Here is a 13,446-nt window from a genome sequence, read left to right as displayed (position 1 = left end):
AAACCTGTGAAGCAGCACACAACAAATCTGTGACACAACCACTGATTCCTTACGACTATGTTGATTTTTCCATCACCAGGAATAAATATTTCAGTGTAAAAACAGTCAAGGACCTTTTAGTCAGGTAAATTGTCATTTAATATTGTGCTTTTTATACAAAATAGAATCAATTAATAAATGTTGATGTACATAATGTGTTATTTTATATACTGGTAGTGCTAACTTGTAACATATTGTAAGTGGCTGTACCCTCGAGGGGGGTTGAAGTAGCGTAACATTATTGTCCCCCCAAGAGGGTATGGAAGTTCCGCATCATTCGCAGTACATTTGTGCACGCCAGACTTTTAAACGCAGTATTGTCGTCATTTCCATCTTAGGCTTAACTGTTACACTGTTGCCAGTGACTGTAGGGTGATAGAATCCTGCTGGGGTCCATGTGGGAAGCAAAGGTACTGTACGTCCCCATGATCCCTTGTATGGTGATCACCCTTCAGTGACTGGTGATCTCTAGTTCATTTTTATATTGTGTTGTTAACTCTCTGCTTTTAAATATTCTCACTAGTTTTAAATCGAATCTGTGATATTCTACTTATTGTCCTGTCCATTGTTGACAGTTTTTTATTTAGTCTAAATATATGTTATTAATGTATAACTTCTCGTCACGATATGGCTGAGATACTGCCGATGTGACGTTAAATATTTACAGCTCTGAAATATAAACAATATAAACATAACTCATATTATTTTCGGACTCTCTCGTGTCTTCAGGCTATTAAATATATATCATGTAAGCATCCACTTTTAATCGAAATTATTGAATTATATAATGAACTTTCTACTGGTCAATCGTTTTCTGTTAGTTACCCAGCCTTGTTGGAATCAATGGTAACACAATGGCTGCTGCTGCTGCTAAGTAGAACACAACAAATCTATGACACCACCACTGATTCCTGACAGTGATTACAAACCTGTCATTAGATTTTACATCAGAGATCTCATGCAAAAGAAGTGGGACACGCAAGTATGTATAAACAAACTACATGAAATAAAACCAAATATCGGTTACACCTACTTTGGTTGTATCTCCAGACTGGAAGAGGTCATCATACGATGATGTCGTATTGACCACAGCATATGTACACATGAATATTGAAATGATTTATTTGTATCCATTGTGATGAGAGAATCACAGTCAAGCAGGACATGATTTGCTGTATTTTTTGTCATTACATGGGGTAAACATTTCAAATCATTATCTCTGAAGGATCTTTTTACAAATATTAGCATTGATTTAATAACATGTTTTTTTTTATCGAAATAGAATTCTGTCATAACTTTTGATTACTTCGACCTGTATAAAATGAATGACTTTTTAATATTGGTAGAATAAATTTAATAACTTAGATTGTTTATTGCTGTACCCAGAATTGGGTTGAAGTAGCATAAAAGGACTGTCGCCCGGCGAAGGTACATAAGACCACGTCCATCAAAGTATATTACTACCACGGTTTTAATCGCAGAATATGTGTTCTTTAAATTCGGCGAAATTTGTCACTAATCGCCAACTCAAGAAATGATCCTGCTGGGGTCCATACAGGAAGCAAAAGTACCTTTAGTCCCTAGTATGGTGATCTATGTATACCTTTGATTGCTGGTGATCTGTAGTCCTTTTGTATTTGTGATGATACCAGGTGTTCGCAAAAAGGTGAACGTATCATGCCCTACTGGTAGTACCGTCCCAAACTCATAACAGATATCTGCTATCACAAGCATGTGTTTATGAACCACTTTCAGTGTATGATTTTACCAGATGTTCGCGAAAAGGCGCACTCAACACATGCAAATATGAGGCAAAATGTTCACCTGCACGAACACGGAAACATGTGGTACAAGTCGGAAAAGGGAATTGCGATCGGACACCACATCTGTGAAACAGAAACATTGAAAGTCTCATCTAAAGTCCTGCTGTAACTCTGAACAAACACAAACGTTTGTGCTTTATTGTCTTTTGTGTGCTATATTGTCACTCTGAATCTTTATAAATAGATCTAATTTTGAAATAGCTTAGTCATCTTCTTTTATTTCTTGTTCATGTGGGTAATTCTGGGGAACGGAATTGGCTATGTGACCATTATTGAAAATATCAGATCACCAACAAATATGTCCATCTTCTTGGACAAATTCAGTAGGTTTAAATGTGCTGGGATTGCTATATACAGGATTGAGGAAACAGGTCAACAAGGAAGGGAGCACATCTGGTGCCCATTAGAATATCTATTTCTTGCCCAATTTCGTATATATGTCCAGCATACCACACATCGATTTATCAGTAAACTCCGATGTCATTTGCTTTCATTTCTGACAAAATGTCCTGTACGTTTGAAGATAGTGATGTTACTATATCTAAGAATTGACTTTCACTTTGTGTGAGTTCATTTGAGTATGAATCTTCATAGTGTTCGGGCCAAACTGTATGAACTTCAGAGACAGAGATTCGAAATTAAGGGAATTGCAATACAGAAATTATTATGTACCTAGATAAATTTAGGTTTCTGCGAGTGAGGAAGTGGCTATAGGCACTGAAATTCAGAAACTTCTTGACCATGAGGAAACAATGGACGCTATTTCGCGTGATGGAGAAGGTATATACTCCATATGAGTAGGTAAATATAGATGGATAATTCTTATAGGCATATATTAAATATGTTCAACAAAAACATCCAGTATGAGCAGATTGTTTTATGTCCTTTGACTTGAACGATGATTAGTTACTACTCTGTGCCATTGGCAAAAAAGCACCGAAAATACATGATATTTATTTCGACAGGTAAATTATACGAATACACTTGCCTGCCAAATGACTTAGCATCACTAAGTTGTGGAAGCCAGCGCATGCATCTCTGAGACAGAGGCTGCACAGTAGTTCCCTACCTGGATGATTCTTACCTTCACGGTGGCTTTACTCAGGAACATAAAAAATGCGAAATAGCCTCCATTGTTTCCTCTTGGTCAAGAAGTTTCTGAATATCAGTGCCGATGGCCACTATCTCACTTGTCGAAACCTCAATTTCTCTAGGTATATAATAATTTCTCAAGATGATCTTTCTAAAATTAGAAATCATCACCAGTAAATTTGCAAAGAAAAGTCTGGTTTGATTTGACTTTGACCTTGGTCGCATGGTGCTTGCATGATAAGAGTCAGGCAAAAACTCTGAATTAATGTAACTCATACCCCCTCGTGCCCCATTGCATCGTGAAAAATCATATATGTCAGTACTGAACCAGCAGAATCCTGCTTTCTACCAGCGTTCCTGCAAAACCAAAACTCCTGTCGATCCATGTTAGTACACTTTCGCTTGGGCAAAATCACCTGTCCAAAGTGATGAAAACATTTACAGAAATAATTGCGTTAGGGCCATTACTGTCACTCGTTTTCCCATGCCGGAAAAGAGGCACGTGAAATATATCAAAAATATTGTTTACATTACATGTTTAGAAAATACACAACCACCTACCAAGAAACCTACCACCCTTTTCACAGACGAGCTCAAATTGCTCTTCGTGCCATGCCGGTGTCCCGGTATAAACTCTCCCCCGTACAAATTCTCCCCCCGGAAATTTTATACCGGTACAGATTCTCCCCCTGAAATAAAATCTCCCCCGGGCGGATATATTTCGCACCCCCCTCAGTATAAAGTCTCCCCTCTGATTATTCGGTTTGTTGCAATGTCTTTAAGTACTATATTCTTTAAATAGTTATCTTTAATGTAAGGAGGGTTACTTTAAAAGATAGATTATGAAATATCGTCATAATGAATTGATATTTCGGCATATTTTATTTGGTAACTGTACCTTCCATCCTAAAATAATTATAAGACATAATCATACCAAACAAATTTGAATGAAATGACTTAATGTAACAAATACATGTATGGTTACTGTCGTAACTGAAATTCAGAAATCTTATTAATCCTCGAAAACATTCGGTTTTAACACTAACTACGTAAAAACTGTCAACATATCCACGCGCGCCTCCAGCTCAGGCTGTCCGCTATACTCTGATTTAAGATCTAAAATATATTCCATATTACAGGCTACGATTTGAAAATGGTATCAGTTGTGGGTGAGGTGAGGTGAAATTGGGTTTAACGTCGCGTCCAAGATTATTGCACTTATATAGCAACGTGAATGCACGCGTGTGCGTGTGTGTGGCTGCTTGTACTGATGCCGATTTATAGTGCTAGCTCACTGAGATACCATGCCGCAGTTAAACATGAATACCCCACTCAGACACAGAATACTGACTCCGAGCCGACCAGTCCTTGCTTTAAACATACACCATCATAACTATCTAATTCAGCACTGATTAAATCTTTTTTGTCTTTAAAACTGCGTACGTTTAGATGTATAATCTTTAAATCTGGACTATGCAAAGGTCCTGGATTCGGATGGATATCACCACAGCAGAAGAGAAAAATTAAAACTAAGAATGATTATCTGATATTATATGAGCAAAGTAACCCAAAATATAGAGGAATGTGTATCATCTTCCCGAAATGATTAGCATGTAGAATAGATTCATAAACACCCACCGCCAGCCTGTATTGAACAACATCAACCGGCATCGTCAAAGCAAAGTATACATGTGATTGCAACAATCGGGCTGGCGGTGAATCTTAATGAAAAACACATTGTTAAAAAGACACACTGAAACTGATTTGCATAACTGATGACCACAACATATTGCAAAATATCAAAACAGTAAAAATGATACCTCGTACTCAATCGCCAGCTGTCAATATACAAAACAGAATAATACATCAAGATGACAGTTTTCATGTAAAGATTAAGCATTTCTAAGGAAATTAAAGATACATATATCTAGATATTGTGTATATCTTTAAGTTGCTTAGAAATACTTTATCTCTACATGGAAACTGCCATCTTGATGTATTATAATGTATTGTATATTGACAGCTTGTGATTAATTGTTACCAGATGGCTCCAGCTGGGGTAGCAGACGACACACTTTCCAACAATGGGGAACAGTGTAAAAATATGAGTAGGCTGGTTATCATCGAGCAGACGACTCACCAGTCTAAGATATATTGAAAAAACACACACTTAATTCTCAACCTTATCTAATGTTAATTCAACAATTTATCACACACTTAGCAGTGGGATATTCTGTTAATAATCTCTCATAATTCTATTGAATGGTTCTGTACATTCTATCAATGTTTATTTGTATAACGTACAAAGCTGTTTTATGTAAATACAGAAGTAAGACATTAATAAATTATTGTCTGTCTGTCTACAATGTATACCGTACAATTTAACCGATTACACACAGGAGCTTCACTTTGAGCTCTTTGTTTTCTTTAAATACCGCGATCTGAGACACTATAAAGTGGTATTTAGGTAGACATAATACTTGTCTATAGATGTAAACACATTTGATGTTACATCTGTGATGTTTAAGTTGATTTTGACAGCCCGGGCCAAGTTGGACCCAACACAAGCCAAACACTTCTGATAGAGACTATGTTGAGAATGTAGAGGGAAAAGGGCTTCACTTTGAGCACCTTGTTTTCTTTAAATCCGCGATCTGAGACACTATTAAGTGGTTTATAGGTAGATAAAATACTAATCTATAGGTGTGAATCCATTTCATGTTACATCTGTGAGGTTTAAGTTGATTTTGACAGCCCGGGCCAACTCGGACCGAACACTTGTGAGACTGTTGAGAGTATGGGGAGAAGAGGTCTACTTTAACCAACGCGTCTGCTTTAAATACGATGAACAGTGACATTATTAGGTTGTATTTACTTATATATAGTATGTTCCTATAAATATAAACGCTACGCCGACAGATGGAAATTTGTATCACGATAACTTGAAGTATTTGATACGTTTTAAATCTTATTTCGTTAATATTGATTAGAAAAATTGGTCCGGCTAGTCAAATTGGTCCTCTACACACGTTTGTGGTTGGTGATTGTTCAGTAATGTCATGTGTGCTGGGGGCGAATATATTTCGTGACACTGGATTACGCAGAGAGAAGGAGTTTTAAATCAGTCATGGTAAACTGGAAATAAACATACTGTGTTTCAAATAGAGATTAATGTTAGACTGTGTTGATAGTCTCTGCGAGTTTCAAATCAAATCAGTATGACATTTATCTCTTTTTTAAACATAGTAACTAATTTTACCACTGTCATTGTAAAGCTGCCAATGTGACGTCATTGTGACGTCACAGTATTTGTGTACACTTGTATTGTGACGTCATAATATAGCGATGTTATAACTTTAATCACTTAGGATTGGCCGTGTATTGTTTGAACACAGGTTTTTCGATTCATACCTCAATGAACCGACACAGTCAGTCATTGTAACGAAAACATGCATTATTATTATTATTAAAGATTAATCCACAACAAATCCACATAAATCAAAGCAGATAAAAATGAAGAGATTGATAAATATTCCCGGCGTTTGAATACGTGCTGTGTCTTGACACGAATCAGGTGATGCTTTTCTTGAACACAACTTGACACAAAGTCAGTAGGCAATCAACTGAGCGTAGCATCAAACAAAGTTCATAGGACCTGTCAATCAAGGCAATAGGTGAGAAGAACTGGAACAAATATGTCAGGGAGAAGGCGGCCGTTCAAACATTAGGGAAGACACAGTATGGAAACAAACATGTTAGAAATGAACGCGAAGTCATGAAATTTGTGGAAACCAGGCGAACGAGCCTGTACGTTTGCTGTTTCATTCCTTCTCGGCCTTCGGCCTTGAAGGGTGGTTTGCGTAATGAAAGTAAATGCATTTCGATAAAACGTTCTATGCATGATAGTACAGGTGACCAGAAACAGGGAATTCCCCCGACTGTAATTGGAATTCTCCGACATTCCGTAGTGGTGAATGTAGAAGGCTTATTTTTTAACATTTATTGGGAATAAGTGCATTAACAACCAACGTGACCAAATTCAGCTTGTCAGAATACAGTACAATGAACACAACGTCAATTTAATTATTTCTTCCTGATGAATGTAAACAAGTAGGAGAACAATTTATGTCGTATCATTAGTGCGTGCGTTTACTAAGCTGTTGCCACAAGACTTTGTACTTTTCTTGATTAACTACCGGCTGTGTGCAAGACTTTAACAAAGGCGAATACTATGCCATTGTTCATCACAATTCATTAGATACACAATGCAGCATTTTACCTTCTCTACGAGTATTTGGCTATTGAGCTTGCAGCACCTTTGAGTTCACAACTGGAAATGTATAGGCTCTGTATTTTGGTGACGGCTTCTTTCACAATTTGGAATAAGGATGAATGTATGGCACTGACGGTGGCTGAGGTATGTTTGTTTCCTTTTTTAACGTTTACACTGACTTCATTGATGTGAGTATGAGATGTGGATGAGTGAAATCCCCCTGCACAGTAAACAGTGTTTACTTTGTTTAAAGAAGAAGTACCTTGTTGAGAGAATTTTCGGATTTAATTTAGGTTTTAGTCTTTATCCCTGTCACACCCGATGGACAACTTATATATAGATGTAGAAATCGTTCTCATCATAAATATTAATACGAGAGACAATGAGCATATTCAAAGGGGAACATGGTAGAATCTGCCGAGTGTCATTTTAATATTAAGAAATAAACCACGAGTGGGAGTTGTTTATCGTACAGTAAAACACTGTGTCCACTGAATCTTTGAGATATCAACATGTTGTAAGTCTTTTCAAGGATGTCAATCAAATGAACAAGGTTTAAAAACAATTACATGTTTGTAAATGATGATGACTCCCTGATTACACTCCGACCTCGGGAATGTCGAATACGTCCATTTTATGTGGAGGGGGTTAAGTTTCTTATTCTCACAATATTTAGCTCATTATCTGCATCTTTTCTCCCAATAGTTTTATCGTGAATTAACCAAGCTTCTTTATTGTTCGTTGTGATTTTTCACCTAGCTATCTTATATTTCAGATTCAACATTACCCTATTTCATTTCAAAGATCCTACTATTACCGTGTTATGTACAGATATTTCTTTCTGTAAAACTATATCCACATCGAAACTGATAACTTGAATCTGAACTGCAGTAATACATATTTTATCGTTACCTGTTTCTCCTCCCAGCATACCAGACAGCTGATTTTGCGATCAGACATGTCGCCCTTATACTTTCGCATAGCTCGCCCTGGGGCGGTCGGGTAGCAAAGTCACGCCCAAGACCCGGGTTCGATTCCCGACATGCGTACAATGTGTGAAGCCCATTTCTGTTGTCCCCCACCGTGATATTGCTTGAATATTGCTAAAGACGGCGTAAAACCAAATTCACTCACTCACTCCTGTAAAACTGATAACTTGAATCTGAACTTAGCTTGACCTGAAGTAATAAATACAAGTATTATCCTTGTCTTTCTTCTTCCCAGCATACAAGACAGCAGATCAAGGAAGCAAGGGCAGCTATCCGACGATCCGACATGTCGCCTTCATACCTTCGCATTACACTGCTTGGACTGCCGATTGGTAGTGTATTTCATTGCAGTAGCTTGGTTTTGTGGTGTACGCTTCCCAGCGTTTGCCGTAAAAAACCGTTATTATGCCTTTGCTGTGACTACTGAAACTATACTTAAGTTGTGCCTACTGAATACATGAATACTTTATTCATGAAAGGGTTCACTATTTTACAACGGAACGTCACAACTACAGGGTAATGTTTAATTCACCTAGCAATACAGTGATAAACTACACTGTCATTGTACCTATGTCGTAACTACAGTAATTACATATGGTCGTAACCACTGCAATTATATAGCTTGACCACCATACCTTGACCTGAGGTCAAGCAATAATTGTAAATATACTTGTTCCAAAATGCTACCATGTATTTTCCAGTACCATTATGGTATAAGACTTGCTAGAAATATTAATTTTTGTAGTACTTGGACTATTTTTGAACATATATAAGTATCAAAGTATGCATCTTCCTACTGTCTTCAAAGAGCAAACACAATACTTTGCATTGAGAGGTTTTGGGAGGGGAATACGATTTTGCCCTGCTGAACTGGTAGCGCTGTGTATCTTAATGGACTATTTACACTATTAACTCTGTCCAAGTACTATTTACAACACTATGCAATCATGTCTCTTAAAGACTCATTGTCCTGTGTCCACGGATTTGTAAACGTAATGACAGAAGGCAGGCGAAGATAATTATGTTATGTGATCAGTATCTGATAAAAAAAGCCTCAATCGTATGTCAACTGATGAAGTAACATTTGATGTTACACTACACAATTGATTGTTTGTTCGCAGGAAGGGGGATAATTGCTGGCAAGGATTTTGGTCCAGGCGATTATATTACCTACTACCATGGAAAATATTGTGTAGAGAAGCCAATAATAGACGAGTACACGTTCGAACTGCCTTGCGACGGTCGCACTTTTTGGTAAGTATCGGAGCTGTCTTTCCCCACAGATCCCATTTTAAAATGCCTCTAGATGGATTGTATCAAAGCAAGGCAATCGAACCAGTATAATGTATGAGCTCTACATTATATTTGGAAAAGTAAGTCTTGTAAGGGTTGTACATTTGGAGATTATATATACCAGATCCAGATAGTCTCAGATCATGTGTTTGAACTTGTTTGTTATCAAAATATCCGATGCAAAAGTGTGTAAGTGTATTGTCCGGCTTAAGATATTTTGTATATTTTCAAATTCAAAATTGATGCTGCCACAATTCATTCACCACGTTATTACTGTTTGTGTGTTTTCATATTTGAAGGATCAGTGCTTCCTAGTATCATTTTTCAAGCTGTAATATTTTGTGCATTTTCATGTTATCAGGATCGATGGTTCCCAAGATGATGGATCCTATGGTCGTCTCTTGAATGATGAGTGGCGTTTCCCAAACGCGATGGCGAGGTTAATTTTTGTGGACGGGCGACCTCACATTGCCTATTTCGCTCACAGATTCATCAAAACTGGTCAAGAAATTCGTTTCAACTATAATTATAATAGTGATTTTCCTTGGCGACAGGTAATTTGTGGCTATTTTTGTGGGCCAATTAACACTTTCAACATTGAGGGAAATTAATTTTGAAATGAAAACCATCCTTTATAACATTTAACGTTTAAAATGCATTGCCGCGTGTGAATAAAATTTGTATTTGTAAAACAAACCCATTTACTATCATGTTTAATAATCATTAATGTGCTATTTCTTTGTGGTGTTTCTCATAAAGTAGACATAACTCACTACCACTTTTGAAAACCGTACTACTACCTTGGGTGACTCCCTGAGCGATAAGAGCGTTAAGGTAAAAAAGCCTGACTCATGCTGTCCAAGTTTACCTTCATCAACCTATACCCGCGGTGTACCTGCAATGAGTCAATTTGATATTCACTATGATTTCGCCTATTTGTACGTATATCTTGTTATTTAGTTATTGATACAAAAATAAATAACCAAAACCGTTAGGGTAGTCAGAACTTACCGGGCAGTTATCACAGTTAAGATATACACCAATGCGTACTTCTATCTACGGTCTTCTTACAAGAAGATGTAAGACATTCTGATTCATAAATTGTTTGCAGAAACACAAGTTGAATTAGTGCTTGAAATATTGAATAGTTCTGAAATTTGCGTGACATCTGTGAGTTTTAATTTTTCACTAGGTTGACTGTCGTTATCCTATTTTCGTCCATCTGTGAAATTCGGAAAAAAACGACTGACAAATATATCCATGTAAATATAGTAGGAATCTATTGTATGAATGCATTTTCAAATATGAAATCTGCTCCGCTTTGGAAAGGATATTTTGTGGTTCTTAGTTGTAAAGTTTTAACTTTATTGAACCAGGGAGATCATGTCCATCTGCCATTCTAATTGAATAAATATAAAAATATTTAATAATCAATCAATATCTAATCCGGTGTAAAAAGATTTTCAATACAATACTATCCGGTTCCAGGTCGCCCGAGACTGCATGTCAGTTATAAAATTAAACTAAAGAGGATGAGAGGAAGAGAATTTATGGATGTAAACTTCTTTATTATGAGGAACACAACGTTTCGGAATATATGTTACTCCTTCACAAGGTAAAATGATATCACTTTTAACTTCCTTTCAAAGACTTAAAGGGAAAGAATGTTTTTAGTAAAAGTATGATTTTATGTGATGGTTGCTTAATATATCTACATGTGCTTTCCTCTTAGATCCTTTTCCGACAGGTGTTTTCATTTGAGTTTTTCGGTTTCAACTAGCCAGACATATGTTTTATTTGTCAAATATTTGGCACACATCGTTGAAGTCCTTTGGTTTCACATTGTTAGCTTTGACCACCTTCAGCAAAAATGAAGCTCCTATTACTTACTTACTTACTTACTTTGGAGATTTAACGTGCGCTTTCCGACTGATGCGTTTTCCGCACACGGGCCCGGCCAGGCCATTTAATGTGTTTCCGAAAGGAGCGAAGGTGGTCTGTGCAACCCAAGAGGGGGCTTTAGGGGTTGCTTATATAGAAATTGGGAATTTTGAGATTTGGAATAGATGCCGATGGGGTTGGGGAGGAGAACTAAGGGAGCTGGGTATGGTGGATGTGTGTTTGTTTATGTGATTTTGATTTGGTAGGTTATTATGTTTTTAGATGCGTTTTATTAGTTCCGTTTTGATTAAGAATACGCCTAAGGCCTTGAAGTTTTCTAGTTTATTTTGTGGGTTTAGTATTGCTTCTAGAGTGAGAGCCTTGTTTAGATTGAGGGTGGTTTGTAATGCGGCATCCCTTGGCAACCCACCACAATATGTAAGGAAACCAATAACAAAGGACAGTTTATGTATGTTTGTACAGTGTTCTCACGTCAGTGGCCACTCTCGTTCGTGTCCCGTACGTACGCAATAGATGGAATATCGTAAAATGGGAATTGTTTGAAATGTTGTTTGTAAACAACACTTTTGATCAGGATGTTAGTCTATAATTACTATAACTCCAAATGTAATAACATACCAGCAACCCTCTTAATACCATTGTGTAGTTAGATGTGTGAGGTTCAGTCACCTTCAGCTTATAACAAAGGCAACAAAGGAAGCATTGGACTCTACTCGGTTTATTTGAAGTAGCAACGGAGTAGTGTTATTGTGGGATTCACTGTACACTGCATACCAACTGATGCCTCCATTGTAGTGTGAACATCATGACCGTCAGTGAGAAAGGTTTTTGTGATAATTAACATAAATTAGGTTATAATTTCGACAACGACCAATATCGCAGTAAGGGTCACAACTGCCACCTTGTCCTCCCAATGTTTGCCAAGATAGCTATCGGATGTTCGTCGAGGGAGTGCAAGGATATCCGAACTAAAGCCAGCTCATGCATGTAGAATATGCTAAGTGACAATAAGAGTCAGTGAGTTTGATCGAACACTTTGAGCAGTATTCCAGTTTTGTCAGGACGTATCAGCTCAATGTTGGAGGGAGGCCCAAAGTAAAGAAGGCCTTAAACGTTTACAACTTCGGTAAAACCCGCGAATACGGGTATGGTGCTGACTAACCGAGAAACATAGTCGGGGAAACCAGGATTCGAACCAACAATCATATGGTTCTGGCGATTCAACAGGAGACACAACTCTACAAGTAACAATAAGAGCTCGAGGCGACGATGCCATATACAGAAGGGAAAAAAGGCTCAATATATATAGTATAACTATGGATTAATATCTCGTTGCATCTTTGCGTTTAATCTTCATATGTATTTTTGTACTTTAGTATTTGTTTGACATACTATCATCAATTGATATTTTGTAATGATTATATTAATATTTCAGGCATCGAAAGTGCAAACAAACCTTTGTTTTCAAAGGACATGGTTGGACCTACTCCAGACGACCTTTTTGCCGGTTTGCAAAATGGATAAAGAATTGTAATTTTCCATATTTGTTTCCTCTTTTATTAAATCAGTATTAACACTGAAATATTTCGTCCCTATTGTCGTTGTTCTGCTTGTATGAATGTCCTGTGTCGGTGTATTTGTCTTCAGAACCGACAGCAATGCTATAAATACGACACATAACTCGCTTCTGCAGGAAATAACGCTTGATCTCATTCACTCGGAGACATCGCTACACTGAGATTGCAGCTTTGCTGACCATTGTGACGTATCGGTTACCATGATTTCACAATCAAATGGCATCAATAACACCTGTCACTGTAGTTGGTTAGCTGTACATTGTACACATTAGACAATGGTAAATGCTAGCTTCAAACTGAAACAGTTTGAAGAATGATTTTAACGATTATGTAATGATGATTTTAACGATTTTAAATACTTATGAAGTAACTCTACTAAGATATATTTAGATACCCAAATGTTATGAGTTCCTGGACTTCCTACACCGTGGGTCCCTGGGGTAGAATGTGTCTTAGCA

The 13,446-nt window shown here is 37.2% G+C and overlaps 1 protein-coding gene across 1 annotated transcript; it reads left to right on the top strand.

Moving 5' to 3' along the window:
• Positions 1-7,290: 7,290 nt before the first annotated feature.
• On the top strand, positions 7,291-12,945 carry LOC139464039 (N-lysine methyltransferase KMT5A-like). Its single transcript, XM_071245555.1, has 5 exons — positions 7,291-7,371; positions 8,452-8,548; positions 9,338-9,470; positions 9,871-10,063; positions 12,847-12,945. Exons 1-5 carry the CDS (start codon positions 7,291-7,293, stop codon positions 12,943-12,945), a joined length of 603 nt encoding a protein of 200 aa, XP_071101656.1.
• The last annotated feature ends 501 nt before the right edge of the window (positions 12,946-13,446 follow it).

This window comes from Haliotis cracherodii, unplaced genomic scaffold (assembly GCF_022045235.1).
Source record: "Haliotis cracherodii isolate W230 unplaced genomic scaffold, xgHalCrac1.p SCAF_16, whole genome shotgun sequence".
NCBI lineage: Eukaryota > Metazoa > Mollusca > Gastropoda > Lepetellida > Haliotidae > Haliotis > Haliotis cracherodii.
This window is presented reverse-complemented; position numbering and strand designations above follow the sequence as displayed.